Genomic DNA, 25418 nt, shown 5'->3' on the forward strand with positions numbered 1-25418 from the left:
AAAGAACGACGACAGAAAATGACAGTCGAAAAGTTCCTAGAATAAAGTTGGAATGTTAGAAGAAAACAGCGGTCATGTTACGATAACTAATTTTTATTTTTGGGGGGGGGGGGGAGAAATCATACAAATACAAGGATTGAGTCATAATTTTTTAAGCAATAAAAATCATAACATTCCGACGAAAAACAGGCCTAAAGAGAATAAAGTCAAAAAGTTAAGAGAGAAGTTTTTTTTTCAAAAAATAATACCGGAAGGGTATGAAAACTAATTCAGAATATGTATTTTTTTCTATTTAAAAAATTATTAAGACTAATAAATAAATTCTATTCCCATAATTGTACAGCTTTATTCTTATAGAATTAAACATTTGCCCGCTAGTACTGACATTTTAAAAAAATTATTTCAAAAGAATTTACATGAATATTACAACTTTAGTTGTAAATTCGACACAATTTTTCTCCCAAAAGTTCTGACTTAATTCTTGTAAAATTCTGACTTTATTCTCATTGACTTAAGATTTGCTTTTGTAATACTTCATTAAAACTTCCTTCCAGTGAAATGCTCCCTTTTTTCACGCGATACTATGACTTTATTGCATTTTTTTTTTTTGATGTGTGGTAACACGAAATATACTGTATAAACAACACAGTGTAAATTGAATTGAATTACATTAAATTAAAATCATTTGATTAGATTTGTGAAAATGTAACTGCAAATATTATACCTGTTTTCCCTTTGGTCCTTGTGGTCCGAGAGGCCCCTGCAAACCCTGATAGATGACACCTGATTGGTTATTGTGAGCACTAATTCAGTGCTTTCGTTTGAAATAATAGTCAGGCACATACCGGGTCACCTTTTCCGCCAGGAGGCCCACAGTCTCCTCTCTCCCCCTAAAAAAACAAACCCCCAAAAAACCCCAATGTATGTATCATGACCTATATGCATTTTAATTAATGTATGATTTATTAAACAAGGACGAAATAGGGCACCCACCTTGCTGCCCTTGAAACCCGAACGTCCCTGCAAGACAAGCCTTCACAATTTCAAAGCCTCACCTCAAATAAACGCCACGAGATAAGACGGGGTTTACCTCGCGGCCGTCGCTTCCCGGTCGGCCGTCCGCGCCGGTCTCCCCCTTGAGTGGGGACACCGACACAGAAACATCCATGAATTCCATGATTTTGAAACAATTCAATATTCATTTGCGGTGACCTTACCCTGGTTCCTTTCGGACCAGGCGGCCCTCTGAAACCCGGATCTCCTTTTCGCCCCTGAATTGAGACATTTTCATGGTAAAAATCACCGGCGCTAACTGCAGTGAGGTTCCGTCAAGCAGAGGTGGCAAAAAGTACTCACACTGTGTCACACTTATGTAGAAGTAGAGATTGATACTTGTGTCCCCCCCAAAAAAAACATTAAACAAATTTATAAAGAACATTTACTGTTATAGTTAACACTCCATTACGAATAACTCATGCTAGCAACGTAGTAGCTGTGGCTAACGTCTTGTTTACAGTACCAATGCTAGCTTAGTATTGCTAGTGCTGCCATTTTGTTGAAACTGAATATACATGCGTTCTCTGTGACGTTCGCAGTAAAACAAACAAAGCAACAAAAAACTGTCAGAAAAATAAATACGTAAAGATACCTGAAAAATCGACTTATGTAGAATAATTAAGTATTTGTTACTTTTGTTACTTCCCACCACTGTCAGAAAGTGTCGTAAAAAGCTCACCTGAGCTCCCGGTGGGCCTGGCTCTCCTCTTTCACACAAACACACCTGAGCTTCGGGACACTAATAAAAAGATCACAAAAGATAATAAGTCCGAATGATTGGCCGTGCTGTTAAAGTTGAAATAAAATGATGAGAACACAAAACAAAAACACTTACCTCTTGTAATACGACTGCGCCCTGGAAGCAAAATAACACACAAGAAGGTCAGTACGGTTTGAGAAGACTTGAAGGCAGCGTGAAAACGGAGCACTGCAGCAAGTGGGAGATTGTGGAGTAAAACACTCCGGCATCCATGCGTCGATAACCATTGTCAAGTATTCTTTGCTGAGCGTAATGTACACCGTACTATAAATATCCAAGACAAGTAGGGTCCTCGATGAAGCTAACCGACTGTACGTGCTTTTGTAAACATCAAAGGCAGGTGGAGTCTACGACTAACCTTCATTTACACATTTTCCTAAATCTCAAAAGAAAATTTGATGAAAATTGTCTGAAGAATTGAACATGTTTTTTGTTCAAACATAACATAACATAAGACGAGTTGAGTTTTGGATGAACCAAACCTGCACACGGAATCTTTGCTTAACCTAATGTATGTATTTTGCTAAAGCTCCAAATGTTGTCCTTGAGGAACCAAATGTACATTTTTGTGAACATGAAAGAAACGCGTGCTCTCACCATCTCTTTGAGCAGCTTCTGTTCTAGCTGGGGGTCTTGGAGGCTATGCACAAACTGCTGAGCGGGCGCGCTGGCAATGGCCCTCAGTTTGGCGCTGTTGGCCCCCCGCCGGGCGATGTCGGACAGCCCCACCGTGAACATTATCACGCCGTGGTTCCTGGCCTGGGCGGCGGCCGCTATCACGTCGGGGTTCCGCGGGTGGTCCACGCCGTCCGTCATCAGCACGGCCACGCGGACGCCGTCCTCCGGGGTCTCGTTCACCAGGAGCTCGGTGGCGTTTCCGATGGCGTACGTGGTGTACGTGCCGTGGCCGATGTAGCTCATGACGCTGACTCGGCCGTGGAAGGCGTCCAGGTTCGTCCACGCCGAGAAGCGCTGCTCCACGGACACCGAGCTGCTGTACTGCAGGGCGGCCATTTGCACGCTCAGCGTCCAGCCGGCGACCTGCAGCATGGACAGACGCGTGCTGAAGCCCAGCACGAACGCCTTCTGCTTCTCAAACAGGAAGATTTTGGCACTCTCGGAGCTGTCCAGGATGAAGGCCACCTCCAGGGAGCACGGGCGAGCTGCTGCGCACAAATACGATCAGATTCCACATCGAACGGACATTTGTCTGCATCAAAGACACCTAACAAAAGTGTATTGTAAACAAGTCAACGGATATTTTTGCTAACATCCCAACCCAACATGTAAACATCGATGTTTGTCTTTGATCATCTTGACGTGCTTTTTTTGTGCAAATCCCAACCTGACATATGTCTTTTTTCGTCAACGTCAAAGACGACTTTGTGTTTTTTGTAAATCAAAGGACTCTTTTTCGCAAACATACCAACACAAGATGTACCGTATTCCTGATCAACGACAATCCCAACCTGACATGTTTTTCTTCAACACCAAAGACACACTTTTGCCTTTGAGCAACCTAACTTTACTTTCTGTAAAAATCTACTCACACAAATTATAAAATGAAAATGTCGCTTTGGAGTGAAATTTCAGGATGAATCTCATTGTACTGCAACCATCAAAGACAATTCTTGGATTAACCTCACTTTTGTACTAACTAACTAACTGACCTACCCAATACCACCCAACTACTGACTGACTGCCTAACCTACTCACTCACTAACCAACTTTCTGACTGACTGGCTGGCCGGCTGACCGATCGATCGACCGACTAACTAACTAACTAACTAACTGACTAACTAACCCCAAGTATTCCAAGTCCTCCACCCTTGCTCTCTCTTCTCCCTGTCGCCTCACTCTTCCCCCACCACCCGTCTCATTCATGCACATATATTCTGTTTTGCTTGGGCTAATCTTCATTCCTCTGCTTTCCAGTGCATGCCTCCGTCTTTCTAACTGTTCCTCTGGCTGCTCCCTGCTTTCACTGCAGATCACAATGTCATCTGCAAACATCATGATCCACGGGGATTCTGCCACACCTACAGCACACCTCACCGCTGTTCTGCTGCCCTCGTACATGTCCTGTATTATTCGAACATACTTCTCTGCCACTCCAGACAGAAACTCCACAGCCACCTCTCCTAGATGCTTCCATACCTCCATAGGAATGTCATCAGGACCAACTGCCTTTCCATTTTTCCTCCTCTTTAATGCCTTTCTAACTTCCCCCTTACTAATCATTGCGTCTCGGATTAACCTTACTTTCCAACCAACCAACCAACCAACCAACCATTTTCTGAGCCGCTTCTCCTCACAAGGGACGCTGGCGTGCTGGAGCCTATCCCAGCTATCATTGGGCAGGAGGCGGGTTACGCCCTGAACTGGTTGCCAGCCAATCGCAGGGCACATAGGAACAAACAACCATTCGCACTCACATTCACACCTACGGGCAATTTAGAGTATTCAAATAACCTAGCATGCAATGCATGTCTTTGGGATGTGGGAGGAAAGCGGAGTGCCCGGAGAAAAGCCACGCAGGCACGGGGAGAACATGCAAACTCCACACAGGCGGGGCCGGGGATTGAACCCCGGTCCTCAGAACTGTGACAACAATCTACCCACCACACTCACTCACTCACTCACTCACTCACCAAGCAGCCATTCTTAACCTTACCATTTGATCCATCTTCGTACAACTTGTAGTTGTTCCTGCGTCCGTTGCGCCTCTGGGCAGTTGTCCTGTGCGGTAGAGCCCACAGCAGAAGGAGGATCCACACGAGTTCACTCAACTTGCACGCCTCCATCCTCCTAACCCGTACGGGACACAATTCAAACTCATTCACAAGATGTGCAGAATTGATTAAACTACCAACTAACCACGCCTGAACGATATGCTTCACATTTGAATATACACTACTTCCTGATATTATGCCGTGCTTTACATGCGTAAATGCATCTTGTAACAAATGCAAAGATATGAATCGTTTTGAAATGTTTTTACATGTTCAATTGCACATAACATACACAAAAACCTACAACAAAAACTTGCACATATGTTTAAAAAATTACCCTGAATGTCATTGGGCCGAGGCCACTTGTTGCGGTCTTGTCACTTGGGGTCCTATCGGGGGCATCCCGCCTTGTGAAACCAGACTCAGACTGACTGTGGGTAAAGCTGATATGCGCTTGTTGTGTGCGTGCGTGTGTGTGTGCGTTCCAGGGAGGGCGGGGCCATCACTGATTTACCATTTAGTTCCATAATAAAAAAACATGGATCCCAATAGTACTCCAAGTAGCACATTTTCCACTAGCTTAAGTGTTTTTTCCCTCCCTCCTCCAATGTTTTCAGCTGTTGCATATTGGATGTTCGACTGTACATGAACAAAAAAAGCAAACAACAAGCCAATAAGGTTTCCACTCTCGCCCCCTAATGTGGAAAACAGATAAACTGTTGTATGATTCCCATTCTGTACATGTACGCATATTAAGCTTATTCCAAGCTAGAGCTGCTTCTAATGCTGAAAGGTAATGTAAGTTGTTGACTAAGTGAGAATACAAACAAACAAACAAAGATATAAATAAATAACTAAATCCTGCTAATTCTAATATACGGTATAATAATCATCATGATAATAATCATTGTCCATAATCGATGATCACATTGAAATCGGTATAATGATAATAATCATAATAATAAATGATTGAAAATACTATAAGTACTATTAGGATTCAAATTATGGTGATAATAATAATAGAGATAAACAAGTATTATTGTCATTGTCAAAGTTATAATAATAGGAATAATAATAATATAATAATCATAATAATACATTCATAATAGAGATAAACAAGTATTATTGTCATTGTCAAAGTTATAATAATAGGAATAATAATAATATAATAATCATAATAATAAATTATCTTAGTTACTATTTCGTTACTATTATATTATAAAAGTAACTATTATTATTAATAATAAGAATAATCATCATCATTATTAATTAATAATTAACATAAGATATTACCATTATTAATTACTGCGAAAAATGTGGAATATTTGAAATGTAGGAATTCTTGGAAAATGGAGAATAGTTCCCAAGAAGTTCTGAATTAGTTGAACACTTTAAATTTGAAATGGAAAAGGTGGGGAATCTTTTTGTTGAACGTCTCATTTACTTGATTGTTTTTTTTTTAGGGGGATGGAAATGTGGAATTCGAGTAGAAGTTGGAATGTAAAAACAATAACATATTTTTTAGGTGTAGAATAACATGTGTAAATGATCTTCAGCCTTCTCACAGTTAATTACATAAAATAGTATTACCTTTAAAAAGTGCTTTAAAAAAATTCTAACGTCCTCATAATCGCCGTCTGTAAACGACATCATTAGACAACAGCGGCCTCTGGTGGCTAAATCTCCCTGGACTGCCGTCGGATGTGTTTTTGTGTTGCACACAGCAAGAATATATTAATTACATTTATAATATTTTTAATGTATTCTTTTTTTTGCATATGATTCATATTAATAAGGTCAAATAGGGTTTTAATAATTGAAAAATTGTGTCGTCCCCTTCATCGAGGGGATAAATTTCCTTATCCCAAACGGAACAACTGACTGAGTATTATTTCCTCGACGGTTCTATTTTTGTGTTGTACACAACACACATAGTGAAGCCTCAAGTAAGTTTTAGCCGCCCACCATGTGTATGTTCAGTTTTAGGTACGCACTTAATTAGTATAAAATTGGAGTGTAAAAGTAAATTGGGCTCATAAATACAGCATGCAGAAATTGACCTGGTGCACTGCTAGCTATACGGGACCGACGAAAAAGCTCATGTTCTAAACTCGTCCTTGACTCGCTTTTTTTTTTCGTTTTTTTTCTTTCCTTTTTTAGCATTAGCTTTGTGGAGTTAGCATGTTACCAGAAGTCTAAATTGTAAGTATTCTTACACGTTTGCGTTGGCAAATTCGCCTCAAAAGTTACGTGTTGGGGTTGGCTCATTGTTTTTTTTGAAGCGTCTGTGTTAACGCTTAAATTAAATTTGACCCTTGGGTGTCACATGCTTTGAGCATTCACAACGTACACTCACTTTCACAAGATAAGATACAAATACATCATCGTGATTAACTTAAATTATATAGTAGTATTAGATTAATCTTCTGGGCTCTATGCTGGCCATTTTTGTGCTCCTCGCTTCCTTTTAAAAAAAATATTTGATTTTTAATTTTTTTTATTTGAGCTGTTCTAATGCAAATGTCATAAAATATGCCACCCAGCAGCTGATGTCAGAACGGTATTCTTTTACAGCAGCTAGACCTTCTAGGGTCCTCTGATCTCAGTGGCAGGTATACAGTATCAGCGTATCCTGTCTGCATAGCAGTGAAAGGAGACTTTGTGGCGCTTGATTAATAGCATATATCCATCCATCCATTTTCTGAGCCGCTTCTCCTCACGAGGGTCGCGGGCGTGCTGGAGCCTATCCCAGCTATCATCGGGGAGGAGGCGGGGTACACCTTGAACTGGTTGCCAGCCAATCGCAGGGCACATATAAACAAACAACCATTCGCACTCACATTCACACCTACGGGCAATTTACAGTTATCAATTAACCTACCATGCATGTCTTTGGGATGTGGGAGGAAAGCGGAGTGCCCGGAGAAAACCCACGCAGGCACGGGGAGAACATGCAAACTCCACACAGGCGGGGCCGGGGATTGAACCCCGGTCCTCAGAACTGTGAGGCAGAAGCTCTAACCAGTCTCCACCGTGCCTAATAGCACATAAATAGATAAAAAAAATCCGACCTCAAACTGAATACAGCAGTGCCTTGAGATACGAGTTTAATTCGTTCCATGAAAATGCTCGTAATGGATAAGTGGAAGTAAATGAATGAATGGAAATACTATCAATCCGTTGCAGCCTGCAAAAGCAACAACAACAATTATTGTAATGTTTTTTTTTTTACTAGTTATAAAACCATCACGTAGACTCGTTCACCGTTGTGTATGGCATTTCCCATTATGTGTATGTAAGTATTAAGCTACTATTACTACTATTAAGCTAGCGGAGGCTATGTGGTTGTTTTAAATGCGCAAGGTGTAATTCACTCTTTGTTGTATGTTTAGTTTCCCAGTAAACTTCACCTGGTCGTGACAATAAACAGCTTGAAGTCTCTTTTTTGAAGAACGGGCCTCACGCGGAACGTCACGTGACCAAACCGGAAAATAAGGTTGGCGGACTTCCTTTCTGTGGTTAGTGATAACTATGATAACAACTGTGCAGGGTGATGACATGATGCAGTTTACAAACTGCTGTGATGAGATAAGATTGTAGTTGGCTCGTACAACTATAACGTTAGAGGTTTATATTTATAGCTACCAGTTAAGATTACCTTCTTATTGTTGGCTAACTACAGACATACAACATTCACACTATTTACTACTTCTAGGTCACAGTAGCTTGCATTTTATTATAAATAAAAGTCACTAAGATAACGTTAGCAAACAGACAGATTACAGACCTTTGTAGTCTCACATATATATGATTAAGCGTCCAGCATAAAACCTTTGTCCATTTTCGTGGCAGGAGTTTTAGATGTTGCCCTGCAAATGCGATGGAGATCGGATATTGTCATCTTTGGAAGCTCTTGAGGACATCTTGTGTAAAACAACAGACAGTGTTGACATTTAATATTTCTCCTGGTGCTTTGTCTCAGTGTCCTGACTCTCCGGAGAGACTCTGCCAGTGACCTGAACTGGAAGGAAGTGCTTCGTTCTGTTTTGCCCAATGCGGAAGTTGGTTGTGCATAACTGCTATTGTTTTCTAATCCTACCTGCCAAACGGCTGCTTGTTGGGAAGTGAGTTGAGTCAGTCTTTGCTTTAAAGTCAAAGCAAAAAAAAAAATCAGCCGAACGTCGGCTAGTATCTCGAAAAACCCTTAAGTCGGGTCACTTTAATCTCAAGGCGCCACTGTATATAAATTCTGTCGTACTTGTGCGGGTGGGGTTTAGTGCGTGAAGCGGATCCACTCGAGGATCTTCTACTTCCTGGTAATCATGAGTGGCTCCAAGCCGGACATCCTCTGGTCTCCCCACCACCCGGACCGCTACGTCATCTGCGACTCGGAACTGGGCCTGTACCGCATCGGTCCGGCGGGAGGCGCTGAGCTCAAGGCCGGTACCCTGCCCCTCTCCGGAGAGACGGCCGCCACTTTGCTGGCCATCAACTCAGACACGCCCTACATGAAGTGCGTGGCCTGGTACCCCAAGCAGGAGCCCGAGTGCCTGCTCGCCGTGGGCCAGGCCAACGGCAGGGTGGTGCTCACCAGCCTGGGTCAGAGCCACAACTCGGCATGCAAGGAGCTGGTGGGCAAAGAGTTTGTGCCCAAGCACGCCCGCCAGTGCAACACCCTGGCATGGAACCCGGTGGACAGCAACCTGCTGGCGGCCGGCTTGGATAAACACCGGGCCGACTTCTCGGTTCTCATCTGGGACATCAGTTGCAAGTTCTCCCCAGAGGCCAGCGTCTCCGCCGAGAAGATTCGCCTCTCCTCCTCCGACTTGGACCCGAGCTCTGTGGTGACCAAGCCGCTGTACGACCTGGGTCAGAACGACGCTTGTTTGTCCCTCTGCTGGCTCCTCCGGGATCCGAAGCTCCTCTTGGCCGGCATGCACCGCAACCTGGCCATTTTTGACCTGAGGAACACCAGCCAGAAGACCTTCGTCAACACCAAAGCCATCCAGGGGGTCACGGTGGACCCCCACTTTCCTGACCGCGTTGCCTCCTTCTTTGAGGGCCAGGTGGCCATCTGGGACCTGAGGAAGTTCGAGAAGCCCGTGCTCACCCTTACAGAGCAGCCCAAGCCTCTAACCAAGGTAAGAAAAATAAGTAAATAATAACCAAGGTGCAACGTCGTGAAGGCTTCAACAAACTTAGCGGACTTGTTTTTGTCAACATCAAAGACAAGTTCTTATTTCAAGTCAACAATCCCAATGTAAGTGTTTGGGCAAACATGAAGATAATTCAGATCTTCAGCTAATTTAACATGCAATTTTGTGAACGTCAAAGGAAATTGTGTCTTCAGTGAACCTAACGTCTGCCCTTTTTGTTTTACATCAATAACAATCCAGTACCTTTGAATCTAGTGTATGGGAATTATTTTTTTTTTTAGATTGTTTAATGAAGCTAATCTACGATTTTTTTTTAAACGTCAAAAAATATTGTGTTCTTGACACACTAAAGATTTTTCCTAAACAAAGACAAATAAGCGATAAAGAATCCGGTCATTCACCTGCCTGGTGGCAAAATGGCTCCTTAGTGGACACAATCTTTTGGGTAGAGACGTCAGGACATAGTTGTGAGGAGACGGCAAGTGATGGTGTAAACCTCAACCATCTGTTTAGAGAAGGCCCAGTTGCTTCGAGTCCGGTTGCCTCGATTCAACTTTTGTAGATTTGACAAAACCTAACATTGGTGTTTTGATGAACCTTGTCAGGTAGCATGGTGCCCAACCCGGACGGGCCTGCTGGCCACCCTGACGCGCGACAGCAACATCATCCGTCTGTACGACATGCAGCACACGCCCACGCCCATCGGAGACGAGACGGAGCCCACCATCATCGAGCGCAGCGTGCAGCCTTGCGACGGCCTGATCGGCACCTTCGCCTGGCACCCGTCCAGGCAGAACCGCATGGTGGTGGTGTCGGCCGCCAACCGCGCCATGACCGACTTCACCGTCTTCGAGCGCATCTCGCTGGCGTGGAGCTCCACCACTTCACTCATGTGGGCGTGCGGACGCCACCTGTACGAATGCGCTGAGGACGGCCCTGACGGCGCCCAGGGGCTCTTGGAGAAGGACATCGCCACCAAGATGAGGCAGAGGGCTCTGTCCAGGTACGGACACGACACCGTCCAGGTGTGGAGGAACCACCTGCTGGCGGGGGGCAACGATTCCCAGCTCAAGTCTCTGTGGTTCGACCTCTTCTATATCCTTTTTTGTATTGTGTTATATAAAAGGTCTACCCACCCCTGTTAAAATGGCAGCTTTTTGTGATATAAAATAATGAGCCCATGATGAAACGTTTTCCACCATTAATGTGACGGAGTATATAACCTGTATAACTCAATTGAAAACTCTTTGCAAGAGGGGCAGTAAAAATAAACAACAGAGATAAGGTTGTTGCACAAGTGTGAACAGTCGTAACTGGGGATGTAGCTGTTCGGAATGAACCAATTGCATTCATACCGAGAGTGCTAATGGGAGTTAGCACACACCTGCCACCGTTTAAAACTCATTCACTGGCAGCTCTCTCACTTAACATGGATATTTGACTTTTGAATCCAAAGTGGGCGGCACGGTGGTCGACTGGTTAGAGCGTCAACCTCACAGTTCTGAGGACCCGGATTCAATCCCCGTCCCCGCCTGTGTGGAGTTTGCATGTTCTCCCCGTGCCTGCGTGGGTTTTCTCCGGGCACTCCGCTTTCCTCCCACATCCTAAAAACATGCATTCATTGGAGACTCTAAATTGCCCGTAGGCATGACTGTGAGTGCGAATGGTTGTTTGTTCCTATGTGCCCTGCGATTGGCTGGCAACCAGTTCAGGGTGTACCCCGCCTCCTGCCCGATGACAGCTGGGATAGGCTCCAGCACCCCCGTGACCCTAGTGAGGAGAAGCGGCTTAGAAAATGGATGGATGGATGGAATCCAAAGTGCCTCTGATTTAATCCCAAATAAAGTTCCGATGTTCTGGTAGGCTTTTCCTGGAATTTTTGTAGTCACATTTTATTGCACAAGCACAACCCAATCCCCAGTTACAAGACGCTGCGCACACTTGTGCAACCACATTGTCTCAGTTGTTTATTTTTTACTTCCCCTCCCCCAAACATTTCTTTTTATTTAATTGAGTTGTACAGTATATAGGTCACTGTAATGGGAATCCATTTAAAAGGAATTAGCTTGGTCTCATTTGTTATAAAAAGTACAATTATTGTTATAGAATAAAACAAACGTGTCCATTTTACTCTAATGTATATACCTATAAATAGCAAAAGCAGAGAAACTAATCATTTTGCAGTGGTGTTAATTTCTTCCAGAGCTATGCATTTATCCATCCAATTTTGTTTCTTTAAATAAAATCTCCATTTAAAAACTGCATTTTATGTTGGTTTATCTTTGATTGATATTCATATTTGTTGATGGTGTTAAACATTGAACAGAGGAAACTATGCAAAAAAAAAAAAAAAAAATCGGAAAATCAGAATCGGACAAATACTTTTTCATGGGATTGTACGTTTTTGGAAAACAAGTTAGAATTTTTGATCAGCGTCATTAGTACGTAATTTGTGAGTTCCTTCCTGTGGTCCAGTCTGAAGTTGTGGTAGCGGTAGACCCAAACTGCACTATGAGATAATGATTCCTATGTAAGGCTCACATATGAAGCAGTGTGCTGAGGACACGGAGCTGAAGCTGCAGGGGAACAAACAGGCCGTCGTCTACTCGGGTATCAAGAACATAGTCAAGACCAGCTCAGGTAAGAAACTGACCATTTAAATCTGAGTACAGTAGTGCCTTGAGATACGTTAGCAGTAAGATAGCCGGTCATTTTGCCTTTTGTGGAGAACTATATGCAAATAGATGAATTTATCTTCGCGACGTGATTAATCAAGCCTGAGGCCAATTGCGCTGGGTGAGTTTTCATGCAAAACAGTGCCAGAATGCGCAGTCAAACTTTGAGGAGGCGAGAAGAACATTTCCGCTCGTGTAAACCTTTTTGAAATGTCGCAAAGAAAAATCGTGACATAACATAAAGACATACAGATCGCATTCTCAAGAGATCGTGCGCAACATGGCCACCGACATCACACACAATCTGTTACGAGTGAGCACGCAATTTAGTGCCCGCTTTTTGGGATCTTAGTATGTGAGCCCCTATATGTTAGCATTAAGATAGCGGACTTTCGTTACATGAAATTATATGCTTGGGTTGAACATTTCAACATGCCGTTGAAATATACAATGTTTAATACTCATTTGTTGAATGTATCAGTTTTAAAATAAAGTTTAACAGGGAGGCACAAAAAACAGATTGAAGCAAGCACGCTTTGCATCTTATTTGGTGAACTGTGTGAGGGAGAGTGAAAGCAAGTGCTAAGGAATACTTTAAAACAAGCGTAAATGTGTTTCAAGCATGTAGGAGTGGTACAACTCGAGAAGAATGATGTTACGGGCTCTCTATATCGCAGCATTTCACTAGTCACGGATAGGTCTGGAACGTATCCCCATTGATGGCCCGGGTTTACTGCGGACGATCATTATGGGGTCTCTTGGCACCACCAGGCACTACAGAGAGCCGCAAGTGCTGGAGCGGCTCGGAGCGTCAGACGGAGGCGACCCGCTACCACAGCGAGGAGCGGGGCCTGGCGCTGCGCCTCTGTGGCTGGATGGGCCGGGCGTCTGACGCGGACGTGGAGCCCTTCCTGCGCTCGCTGGAAGTGGAGCGCGAGTGGGAGCGAGCCGCAGCCGTGGCGCTCTTCAACTTGGACATCCGCAGAGCCATACAGATCCTCAACAGGGGAGCCATGGCTGAGAAGGGTGAGGAAGCCCTTATGCATTAGCCTTTACGCTTTCAGCTAAGTGCAATTTACTTTATGTTAACGTCTGCCACCCGAGGAAATAGCATAATATTACTTATTATTCTCTTAATATTACACATTTTCTCAGCTCAAAGAAGTAGAACTTTATTCTGACTTATCTCCTGAAAAATTCAACTTTATTCCCATAGAAAAAAGAATGTATTCCTGTTGTACAGGGGAACCTCAATTTAACTGACTAATAGGGGGAGGTGTCATCCATGAAAGTCATTTGTTTGTTAATTTAAGCACTTTTTTGTGGCCTAAAAAGACCCAGTACAGTCCCAAATTTTTGTAAGTAAGCGTAAAACTGTTTGAAAAGTTTTAAAGTTGACCTAAACTGACCTTTAAACATTGCTGTGATGGTCTAATACTGCCATGATAGTGCTGTGATCGCTTGTGCTTAGGAGGGGTGATAATGGCTTACTTAATTACAAGGGGTGGGAATCTCTGGCACGAGGGCAATTTGATACGTATCTAGATATACAGGTAGCGATTCGATGAAAAAAAATATATCTTTACAGGTGGAAGGATTCAATAGGATTCTAGACAGTGTGGGAGCGATGCGTTTCTCAGTTCGATTCAGTGCAGAAATAACGCGATGGTTAACATTTGCATATGTAGATGCGAATTATAAAGAACCTTTCTTTCCCCTGTAAAAAGAAAAACAACTTTTAATCACAGAAAATGTGCCTTTATTGTTGTGATATTAAAATATTTTCTTTGAAAAAATAAGATTTTTGTTTTAACCTTTTTTTCCCCCTCAAAAGTATACATTTATTCTTGTGATATTCTGACCTGGCTTAAAAAAAGAATACGACTCTGTCCGTCATCAAAAAAATTTTTTCCCAACATATTACTTATTTTCTCTAGAACCTAGGACTTTATCCCTTTAATATTGTGACTTTTCTACTTTTCTATAAAAATCTGTCTTAATTCATGTATTATTACGATTGTATTTCCTCTAAATATTACATAATAAATATATATAATATTATTATGTTTCTAGTTGCTCACGTGACTGATGGGTGTTTCTACTTGCTCAGGTGTTTCCTTTTAGATTATCTAATGTTTAACATTAAATAGTGCTTGTTTTTGGCTTTGGGTTTCACCTGTAAAAACTGCATTTGCTGTTAAGCAAACATGAAGACCAGATAGCTGTCTATGGGAGAAAAGCAAACCATTTTGAAGCGGAGAGAAGAGGGAAAATCGATCAGAGCTATTGCACAAACATTGGGCATAGCCAATACAACAATTTGGAATGTCCTGTAAAAGAAAGAAGTTACTGGGGTACTGAGCATCAGACATCTAACAGGTCGGCCAAGGGTATCAACAGCAGTTGATGACAGAAACATTGTGAGAGCTGTGAAGAAACCCCCAAAGACAACAGTCAGTGACATCACTGCCAACCTCCACAGGGCAGGGGTGAAGGTAGCACAATCCACTGTTTGTTTGAGAGAAGAAATATACAGGCCATACCACTCATCGGCAAAAAGAAGCAGAAGGCCAGATTCGATTTTGCAAAGAAGTACAGAGATGAGCCACCAAAGTTTCGGAACAAAGTTTTATGGACTGATGAGACTAAGAATAACCTCTACCAAAGTGATGGAAAGGCCAAAGTGGGGAGAAAGAAATGATCTGCTTGTGATCCAAAACAGCCAAGCTCATCTGTGAAGCACGGGGAAGATAATGTCATGGCTTGGGCTTTGCGTGGCTGCTTCTGGAACAGGCTCACTAGTCTGTATTGATGGTGTAACTCATGGTGGTAGCAGCAGAATGAATTATGAAGTCTACAAAACCATTTTGTCTGGCAATTTACAGAAAAATGCATCCAAACTAATCGGGAGAAGCTTCACCATGCAACAAAACAATGACCCAAAACACACTGCCAACACAACAAAGGACTTCATCAGGGGGTCTTCGACTGGCCAAGTCAGTCACTGGACCTTAACCCAAAAGAGCATGCATTTTACCTCCTGAAGAGAAGACTGAAGGGAGAAACCCCCAGAAACAAACAAGAACTGAAAGAGGCTGCAGTAAAGGCCTGGAAAAGCATTTCAAATGCAACTGTCTGGTGAAGTCAATGGGTCGCAGGCTTGATGCAGTTATTGCAAGGAAGGGTTATGCCACCAAATAGTAAATGTTATTCATCTTAAGTTAACTGCGGTTGGCTGGCAACCAGTTCAGGGTGTACCCCGCCTGCTGCCCGATGATAGCTGGGATAGGCTCCGGCACTCCCGCGACCCTTGTGAGGAGAAGCGGCTCACAAAATGGATGGATGATGGATTTTGAGTTAATTTGGTCTGTTCCAATACTTTTGCTCACTTGAAAAGTGGGTGGCTTCAGACAAAAGGTGCTCAATCCTGAGTTGTTTAATACATCGAGATGTAAATACCATGAAATAAAAGCTGAAATTCGGAACTTTTGTCTCATATTCATCTTTTGATCGGAAACCCAAATGTCTGCAGTATAAATCCAAATCCAAATCAAAGGAATTGACCTTGCTGTTCTAATACTTTTGGAGGGGACTGTAAGTACTGGTTCCATAAGTTGTCTGTCTTTGTGGCTGCATTTGAAAGCAGTGCCTATAAATACATGCACTTTTGATGCGCGAACGTGAAGCAATTGTATTGCAATATCCTGCTGTTTTCAAAGGAAATTGGGAAATCTGTTTTCTTCCCCCCACCATGTCCTCTCCATGTTGATGTCGATGCAGGAATGTGAAGTGGATTGGCTCGGGGATGCGCTGCCATAAATAACCCTAAATGTTCAAAATCCAATGAAATCAAGCGCCGAGGAATGTGTCAAACGTAGCAACATAACAACACGCCTCCCGGCCGCACGCTAAGCTCTAATGAAAAATGTGCGCTTGCTGTCGCTGCTCTTGACTCACAAACATTCTGTCCATGTAGGTCAGATATTTTTCTGCTGCGTGCGCTAACGAGTGTTTCCTGAGCACGGCCAGCGGCCTGCTTCGTTAGATAAGACCTGTTAACGGTCGCTCCTAAATGCGCCATTCTTACATAGCTGGAGAACATACAGCGTGTCAATGTGTTCTCACTATGGCGCTATATCAAAGCGGAACATTTGGGGGATAATTCAGCTTCCAAAGCTGGTTTCACTTAAAAACATTCAATTTGGTCAGCATATCTATCTGGAGTACATCCACAGAAAAGTCTCAAGAAGCCATGCCTCAAAAAAGACAAAGAAACTGCCATTTTGTCCATTTTAAAGTCCATTTCCGAGGGTCATTCAAAGATGACGAGCTCATCTTTGTCTGAGATTTTGTCTGATTGCTAAACTGAGAAAATCATGAGTTTTGGTTGTTCCGAGTAGTAAGTAGTAATAGTAGCATTTAGGAGACATTTTCCAGGTGTAATCTCCCTCCGCCATCTCAGGTGACCTGAATCTCAACGTGGTGGCCATGGCGCTCTCGGGATACACGGACGAGAAGGCCTCGCTGTGGCGGGAGATGTGCAGCTCGCTGAGGCTGCAGCTCAACAACCCCTACCTCTGCGTCATGTTCGCTTTCCTCACCAGCGAAGCCGGAGCCTACGACGGCGTGCTGGTATACAAATCGAATAATCATTTATAACTATATTGTAAGTTGGTAGGAATGGAATGTCTTCGTTTAATTTGTGCAGTTATTTTTTTTGTGCATAGAGTTCAAATGAATGTCGGTGGCAAACGGAAAGTTTCTGCTCCAGCTGCTGTTCAATTTGTTTAGCTGTCTCGATCGGTTTAGACCAGATTACGTCGCCGCAGAACATCTAATCTGAACTTTTCTTTACCGCATATGGCTTAAAAGTTTATCGGGGCTCCTGATAAACTTTAAACGAGGAGACTTGAACATAAGCGCAAAGGCTCTTCAGGAGTTGGTTGTCGCATGTAGGACACAGCAACTACTTTCCTGAAATTGCTGCGGCTCCTTTCGTGTTGCCGTTGGGCTCTTGTGTCTTGAAATCCTACCCCCATAGCCCAGACATGAAGAATACGGGAGCCAGTAGTTGCCACACATTTCTTCCGTCTTTGCACCTTACCCAATAGTCCAGACGTGATGAAAATGGGAGATATTTGTGCCATGCAGGACACAGCAGGTACTTGACAGAAATCCTGCAGCATCCATAATATTTTTGTAGCTGTTGGCCATTTCCGCCGTGCCAGGACATAACTAAGATTAAGGGACATTGTTGTCGCATGTATCACAGGCAGGAAGTAAAACTGATGAATGATTTGATGTTTTCCCTTTCAGTATGAAAGCAGCGTCGCGGTACGTGACCGAGTCGCCTTTGCCTCCATGTTCCTCAACGATGCTCAGGTAACATTCAGCAACACCAAAGTTCACATCGCTGTTACACTCGGCTTTTATTCCATTTCTCAAGTGTTTTCGGGGGGATTTTTTTCGGGCGGGTTGCAGCTTCCTCGCTACGTGGACAAGCTGACCCACGAGATGAAGGAGGCCGGAAACCTGGAGGGCATCCTGCTGACGGGCCTGACCAAGGATGGCGTGGACCTGATGGAGAGCTACGTGGACCGGACCGGAGACGTCCAGACGGCTAGCTTCTGCATGCTCAAGGTACCACAGTACTCAAACAAACCTTCAAATGAATGAAAAGTAGACTAACAGTGAACTTCTGTTAATTACGGTTGTACTATTCGGGCTGCAAAGTTCCGGGCATTTTAAAAATTGGAATTTATGTGAATTAACCATGAATTTACAAACTTGAAGGTTGGCTCTTAATTGGGAACTTAAATATAGTTGAGTAAACTATATTTTAGCATAATCTTGACTAAAACAACTGCATTTTATGAAAGTGAAGTTGTCCCTTGTCTTCGGAGGGCCCCAATTTACCCGTTTTTTTTTTTCTTTTTTTTGACTGACAGGCAGTTGCTTGGTCCACTTTTTGCTTTGTGTTGTGAGGACAAATTTCCGAGATGAGCTAACTTCAGCTACCAAACTGCTCGAGTGAAATGGGGAAAAATGGAGCAATTAAGGTTATATGTGCAAGGAGAGCCATCTATTTTAAACAGATGTCTGCTTATTATTTCCATGTCTGAATGGCGATGACGTATTTGAATGTGTTGTCAGTGCACGAAGGTCACACAAGCACACACACACATTCCACCCGTGGGATGGGTGCACAAGTTAAAAAAAGAACGTTTTGTTCAAGTACACCGTGTGTGTTACAGGTGCAGAAGTGTTGGGACACTGCTGTGGAGTCGGCCTGTGAGATTTTTCTTGTTTTTTTTTTGTTTTTTGTTTTTTTTTAGGTCACGGATGCATGAATAAGGACAAAATATTCACGTCTGTGGCGAAATACAATGTTTCTGTGGTCTAATATTCCCTTTTTGTGACCAAATATAGTGTTTAGATGGCAAAATATACAATTTTAAGGTTAAAGATGAGGCTTTTTGTGCCCTGATATAACATTTCCTGACACAAATAATATTTTAGAGACAAAACATTGTTGTCATGACCTAATTGAGCCTCTTTGTGACCAAATGTAATGTTTAAATGACAAAATGTCACAACTGTTTAAGAAAAAACTAACAGTGGCAAAATATAGCCTTAACATTGTGCTTTTTGCCCTCATGTAGCCTTTTTCTGAACAAATTGTGTTTTACTGGCAAAATAATGTTTTCAATGTAAACATTTCTTTGTTTGTTTGTTTTTTTACCTTATTTTCATAGCATAAAATGACCTTTTTCTGACCAATATTGCATTAATGGCACAATGTTGTCTTTGCAGGGTTCCCCAGGTGAGGTACTGAAGGACCCCAGAGTTCAGTGTTGGATCGAGAACTACCGCAACCTGCTGGACGCGTGGAGATTCTGGCACAAGCGGGCAGAGTTTGACATCCATCGAGGCAAATTAGACCCCAGCTCCAAACCTCTGGCCCAGGTAAAAGCTCCAAAGTGGAACACCATCCTTTTTGTGACGCTGGTTGACCTCCAAGTTGCTCTAATTCTAAAATTCCCGTACGAGATAAGGTTGCGGCTCCAATTGTAGCCATCATAAAACCTTTATTGACTACAGGCCATGTCTGAACTGGCAGTAACAATTCGTGCAATGACATCTGTAGGAATTTTTAAATTCACTTCTTAAAATATTTTTCCCTTGTTAGCTTTCGACTTCAATATCAAAATATTACGATTTTTTTTCAAGAAAAAAAAAATCACATCTATTGTTGTGATATAATTTTTTTCTCAAAAGATAAAAATCGTTCTTTTTTTGGTTAGGATTATTTTTAAAATCCACTTTATTTTTATAATATTCTGACTTTTACCTGAAAAAACGAATTTTTCAAGAGAAATTAGTGTTGTTCTGATATCATTTTTTTTTTTTTAACAAAACAACTTTAGTCTGGTAATATTCTAATCTGATGTGTATATTGTTTTTTTTCTATGATAGCTTTTATGGGAAACCACATTGTTGCCCGTCATAACATCGCTATACGCCATTCACGGTAATGTAGCAGTTGGGATTATTGCTTGATTATCCCCTCCTTATCTGCCCTTGGAGCAAAACCCTCGCCAGCTGGCCCGCATCGCCGCATTTCCACCTCTCACCTTACCAAGGCGACCTTTATGCCCCTCCACAGGTGTTCGTTAGCTGCAACTTCTGCGGCAAGTCCATCTCGTACAGCTGCTCCGCCATGCCCCACCAGGGCCGCGGCTTCAGCCAGTACGGCGTGAGCGGCTCGCCCACCAAGTCCAAGGTGACCAGCTGCCCGGGGTGCCGCAAGCCGCTGCCGCGCTGCGCCCTGTGCCTCATGAACATGGGGACGCCCGTGTCCAGCTGCGCCGGTGACGACCACGGAGAAACCTCAGCGGCGCCGGTTACAGCCACGTCGTCGTCGTTGACTCTGTTGCGTGTGTGTGTTTGTTTTTTTTGGCAGGAACAGGGAAGTCTGACGACAAGGTCGACCTGACAAGGGAGAATAAACTGGCTCAGTTCAACAACTGGTTCACCTGGTGTCACAACTGTCGCCATGGCGGCCACGCTGGACACATGCTGAGCTGGTTCAGGTAAGTCGACAATACGCTATCGAAATGGTCCCCGGCCACCAGGCCACGGACCGTACCGTTTGGGGAGCGCCGGGCTGCTGTGTTTTTCCACTATGCCACTCTTCACCTGTTGCAGGGACCACACGGAGTGCCCCGTGTCGGCGTGCACGTGTAAATGCATGCAGCTGGACACTACGGGCAACCTGGCGCCCTCGGACAGCAGCTAAAACACAACCGGCCCATCGGCACCCGCACATCCACTACTAAAAAGGGAAACTTAGTCAAATTGCTGGCAAGGTCAACCTCTCAGGAGAGTCAACAAGCAAGTGGAATGAAATGGCGTCTCACAAGCCAAAGATGAGTCAGGCTCCAGTCAAGAAGTGAAAAAATGTCATCGTAGGTGCCAAACGGATTATTATATATATATATATTTTTTTTTTTTTTCAACATTCTATTTAATCAAAGGATCTTCAAGTCGTCATACCTCATGAGAGCATTGTTTGGATGGAATGCAAGGAAGTTGAGAAAAGCTGTTTGATTGCTTATTCAATATCCTGGATATCCATCTTAAGGTCCATGTAGTAGATCACTCTTTGTCCTCACTCGTGGGACAATTCAGCGAACGAGTAGAATGACTATCTTACTAGTGATGTTTTTCCACCACTACATGTGCCACTTTTGGCCAACTACTATGTAATTAGACCTCGTACTAGTAAACTGTGGCAAGCGGTTTGAGCTTTTATTCGATATCCTTAATATCCAGTTTAAGGTCCGTGTACTAGTTCGCTCTTTGTCCTCACTAGTTGGACAATTCAGAGGTCTAGTAGAACGACTAGTGCACACTAGTAGAACAACTCTTACTAGTAACATTTTCCCAATACTAGTACACATTAAAACCTTACTAGTAATCTATAGAAAACTGTTTCAGCATTTATTCGATATCCTTGCTATCCATCTTAGGGTCACCCTTTGTCCTCACAATGACTGTCTTCCTAGTAATTTTTTTTCCTCTACTAGTGCCACTTTTGGCCAACTAGTCCACAGTTCAACTTTACTGGTAAACTATGGATAGCCTTTTGATCATTGATTTGATATGTTTCTATCAGGCTCGTGCTTTCCGACATGAACCGATGAAGCCTGCTCGGGAATGAGAGGCGAAACGTCTTCTAAGACAACCAGACCAGTCCGTTTGTGATCGATTCAATGTCCTGAGAATGAAATGACCTGGATGAATGAGAATATTTACAGGCAAGGCAACTACGTTACCGGTGAAGCAAAACTACTAGTGGGCATTTGGTGCTGCTACTAGGGTACTCATCTTTGACACATGCCTGCTAGCTAGGCCTACTAGTGTTACTAGTGCCGCACAGTAGTTGACTAGTAAGGTTTAATTACAAACTTTTTTTTTGGTAGCTAGTAATCTAATGCATTAATATTTCCTGGCCAGTAATCAGGTTAAAATTATTATCCAAGTCACTGTGTGTTACCGTTGTTGTCATTTTCCTTCGTAAAACCATACACAGTATTGGCTTTCTTCTCTTGTCTTGGGCATCAAAGTGGAGAGAAAATTGGAATTGCTATTTTATTAGCTGTGTCAGTTTTAAAAACTGTCATAAATATGAAGATAATACAAATTCTGTGAAAGTTCATTAATAAGGACTCAGACTACCTGCACCCAACTTGCAAACATTCAAAATGGTTTATTCCACGGCTTGTTAGAGCGTCTGCCTCACAGTTCTGAGGACCGGGGTTCAATCCCCGGCCCCGCCTGTGTGGAGTTTGCATGTTCTCCCCGTGCCTGCGTGGGTTTTCTCCGGGCACTCCGCTTTCCTCCCACATCCCAAAAACATGCGTGGTAGGTTGATTGAAGACTCTAAATTGCCCGTAGGTGTGAATGTGAGTGCGAATGGTTGTTTGTTTCTCTGTGCCCTGCGATTGGCTGGCAACCGGTTCAGGGTGTACCCCGCCTCCTGCCCGAAGATAGCTGGGATAGGCTCCGGCACCCCCGCGACCCTAGTGAGGAGAAGCGGCTCAGACAATGGATGGATGGATGGGTTTATTCCACTTGGTAAGACTCGCGACTAAAAACTAAGCGTCTCATTCGTAGCTACACAGACATGGAGGTACAAAGAAAGCTGGCACAAGAGAAAAGGAGAAACACGAGTGAAAGGAAGCTTAGACAGCCACGTGATAACTAGGTTTTTTTTTAAATGATTGATGAAATACCATGGTTTTAATCAGACCTCAAGTTTCATGAAGATTTGGTGTGTGTGTGTGCCGAGGAGCAGCTAACATTAGCCTCTGCTGCTGTTTGCTGTTTTAAAGAGCTTTGTCACACAATAAACTAGGTGACAGCTACACTCGTTATGTTACTGTAAGTGCTATATATATATATGTAGTAAAAATGAATTAGAATACTTACATTTCATCCACAAATAGTGGTTATTTGAATTGCGGTAATTGAATTTAAATAAGAACATTTGTATTTTTCCTGGTCCAAAAAATGAATGAGCAGAAGTTAAAAGAAAAAGAGCAAGATAAAATCACTGCAAAAAAGATCAAGGCTATAATAGATACAAGAAAGGGAAGCAGTAGAGAGAAGCCATTTTCTCATCTTCTTAGATTGGCTGTGGTTGACCAATAATCAGCTCCCCACAATCAATTGCCTTATCAGGGTGAAGGCTACATATATATATATATATATTTACGTCCAATAAAGTATTGGCAAAACCGGTTGTCGTTTTTATGTTGAAGCAGTGTTGTCTGCAGCTGCTGAATGTAACTTAATAAAGTAACTTATCTACCTTGATTACATTCAAAACCGAGTAATCAGTCAATTAACTCAGTCACTTTGTCAAGTTAACTGGCAACGCTTCTACTAGTGCGCCCTAGTAGTTCTAAGACTGCACTGAATTGTATTACTAGTGAGGCCAAAGAGCGTACAAGTACATGGACCTTAAAATGAATATCAAGAACATCGAATAAATGCTTTTACAGCTTTATGGAAAGCTATTTGATCCGTGTACTAGTACAGTCCTTGTCCTCGCAACTAGGACAACTGTTAGTTTGTGAGGCAAAACCCTACTAGTTGTCATCTGCGCTACTAGTACAGGTACTACTGGTGAAGCACTAGTAGAATTCTATAATGTCACTAGTAGCAGTTTTCCCTCATGGGTATCATGTTGTTGTCCTACTATGCCAAAGTTGTTCTACTTGTGAGGACATAGACCAACTAGTACATGGACCTTAAGCGGGATATCAAGCAGCTTTCCGTAACGCTTGTTTGAGCGTTTGTCATATTTGATAGGTCGTAGGTGGCACTAGTATGGTTAAAAAAAAACACTTTTTAGTAAGACGGTCATTGTTTGTTTTCAGCTAGTTGTGAGATAGAATATTTTGTCGTTAGAACACCATACTGGATTTGATCACAAAAAGGCTATGGACCTGTTGTTACCTTTTGCCACAAAAACAGAGGTTATTTGGGAATAGGCTATATTGAGCCTAAAAACCTTTTTTAACCTTAAAGGGCTATAATTTGCCACTTAAGTATATTAATGGATAATAAAAAATGTTTAAACTGGTTGTGAGATGTGATATTTTGCCATTGGAAGACCATATTTAATCACAAAAAGACTATATTAGGCTAAGGAATTATGTTTTGCTTCTCTTTCTGGAAAAGGGTGTGGTAAGCCATGAAAAAAAAAATATATATATTTGGCCTTAAAAGTCTATTTTGCCGCTAAACGGTTTAAACCCATTGTAAAAGTTCCCATTAAAACATGGTATTTGATCACAAAAATGCTACATTAAACGATGGAAATGTTTTGTTTTGCCACAAAAACACTTTGTTCAGGAAAAGTATATAATAGGTCACAGAGAGGATTGGGTTTTGGTTTTTTTTTTTTAAGCAGTAAAAGGCTGTATTTTGCCACGAAAATGATACGTTTTCATTCAAACTGCTTGTGAAATGTGATATTTTCCACTGGAACACCATATGTGTGCACAAAAAGCCAGTTGTATATTCATATGAACACAGAGTAGGCCACAACTTTAGGTACACCTGCACAATCTGCTTTCATGAGCAACTTTTTCCACAAACCTTTTTTCTCCCTGAATGCGAGCATTGTTGGCACTGAAGGACGGTACCCCAGGTGAAGCGCACTTTTACTTCTTTTGGCATTTTGAACATTTTCAAGGGAGGGATGTGTGTGGGGGGGGGGGGGGGGTGCCCGCATTGAGCGACCCACTCCAGGGCTCGCGCTCCATGAAAAGAACCTCGCCGGAAAACAGCAGCTGCTCGGCACTCTGACAAGAAGATTGCCCCCTTCTTGCATCCCCCCCTCCGCCTCTTAATACAGGAGCTCAGCTGCCCATTGAGTGAAAAACACAACCTTACACCCTCTCTTTCTTTCACACTCCCTCCAGTGCCCACATTGCCCCCCGAAACTATGCATCATCAGTCCGAGGACGGACGCCGTCTGCTCGGGCATTGTGGCCAGATTTTTTTTCCTTCCCTTTTTCTTTTCTCTGATACCAACCCCAAGCAGGCCAGAACTGGATAAATCACTTTAGTCATGGCCCTGCAGATCTCTGAGGTTTTATATGCCCGTGTGGCCTTTGCCGAGCATTTTGGACTGGGGGGGGGGTTGACAAATTGGCGAATGCCCGATTCGAATGTCATAGCCTTCGTTTATTAGGCTTCTTCTTTGCCTTTGAAATAAATTCAAACACGTGATGTGTGAGCGTTTTATCTTCGATCAAATATTGTGAAACATGTTTGCATGCGAGGGCTTTGACACGTGGTACAGCTAAACACCAAAGAAAAAGCAAATGCGCGACGTGATTGGGGATAGAAACTGTAAAAATTATGACTTGAATGAAATGAAGAATAAAATTGGACTATTATAACTAATAAAGGGGGGGGGGGGGAATAGATTTTTGTTTACAGTTCTAACTAGTTTCCCATG

At 42.8% G+C, this 25418-nt stretch overlaps 2 protein-coding genes across 11 annotated transcripts in view; one reads left to right on the forward strand and one right to left on the reverse strand.

Moving 5' to 3' along the window:
• Positions 1-8474, reverse strand: part of col28a1b (collagen, type XXVIII, alpha 1b) — a 20678-nt gene extending 12204 nt beyond the window's left edge. The window contains exons 1-10 of one of the 7 annotated variants that reach the window (XM_061777453.1): positions 8336-8474; positions 4491-4624; positions 2414-2982; positions 1892-1912; positions 1736-1795; positions 1218-1271; positions 1091-1135; positions 994-1020; positions 846-890; positions 725-769 (exon numbers count right to left, since the gene is read on the reverse strand). In XM_061777453.1, the coding sequence (XP_061633437.1) occupies positions 725-769; positions 846-890; positions 994-1020; positions 1091-1135; positions 1218-1271; positions 1736-1795; positions 1892-1912; positions 2414-2982; positions 4491-4620 (996 nt within the window). In that variant the 5' untranslated portion in view covers positions 4621-4624; positions 8336-8474. Of the gene's footprint in view, positions 1-724; positions 770-845; positions 891-993; positions 1021-1090; positions 1136-1217; positions 1272-1735; positions 1796-1891; positions 1913-2413; positions 2983-3366; positions 4390-4490; positions 4625-4885; positions 5021-8335 lie in introns of those variants that run through there. The other 6 variants (XM_061777454.1, XM_061777452.1, XM_061777456.1 and 3 more) reach the window with 6 other exon arrangements.
• On the forward strand, positions 6197-24031 carry mios (missing oocyte, meiosis regulator, homolog (Drosophila)). Of its 4 annotated transcripts, none has more exons than XM_061777460.1 (13): positions 6197-7843; positions 7941-8044; positions 8531-9689; positions 10310-10799; positions 12246-12344; positions 13151-13405; positions 16842-17011; positions 17696-17761; positions 17861-18019; positions 19193-19345; positions 20046-20250; positions 20343-20472; positions 20588-24031. In XM_061777460.1, the coding sequence occupies exons 3-13, from the start codon at positions 8871-8873 to the stop codon at positions 20676-20678; spliced, it is 2637 nt and encodes an 878-aa protein (XP_061633444.1). In that variant the 5' UTR covers positions 6197-7843; positions 7941-8044; positions 8531-8870; the 3' UTR covers positions 20679-24031. The 4 variants fall into 4 exon arrangements, with proteins under 4 accessions (XP_061633444.1, XP_061633445.1, XP_061633446.1 ...); XM_061777461.1 differs by having other exon boundaries at positions 6197-6750; XM_061777462.1 differs by having other exon boundaries at positions 6456-6494.
• The last annotated feature ends 1387 nt before the right edge of the window (positions 24032-25418 follow it).

This window comes from Phyllopteryx taeniolatus, chromosome 6 (genome assembly GCF_024500385.1).
Source record: "Phyllopteryx taeniolatus isolate TA_2022b chromosome 6, UOR_Ptae_1.2, whole genome shotgun sequence".
Lineage (NCBI taxonomy): Eukaryota > Metazoa > Chordata > Actinopteri > Syngnathiformes > Syngnathidae > Phyllopteryx > Phyllopteryx taeniolatus.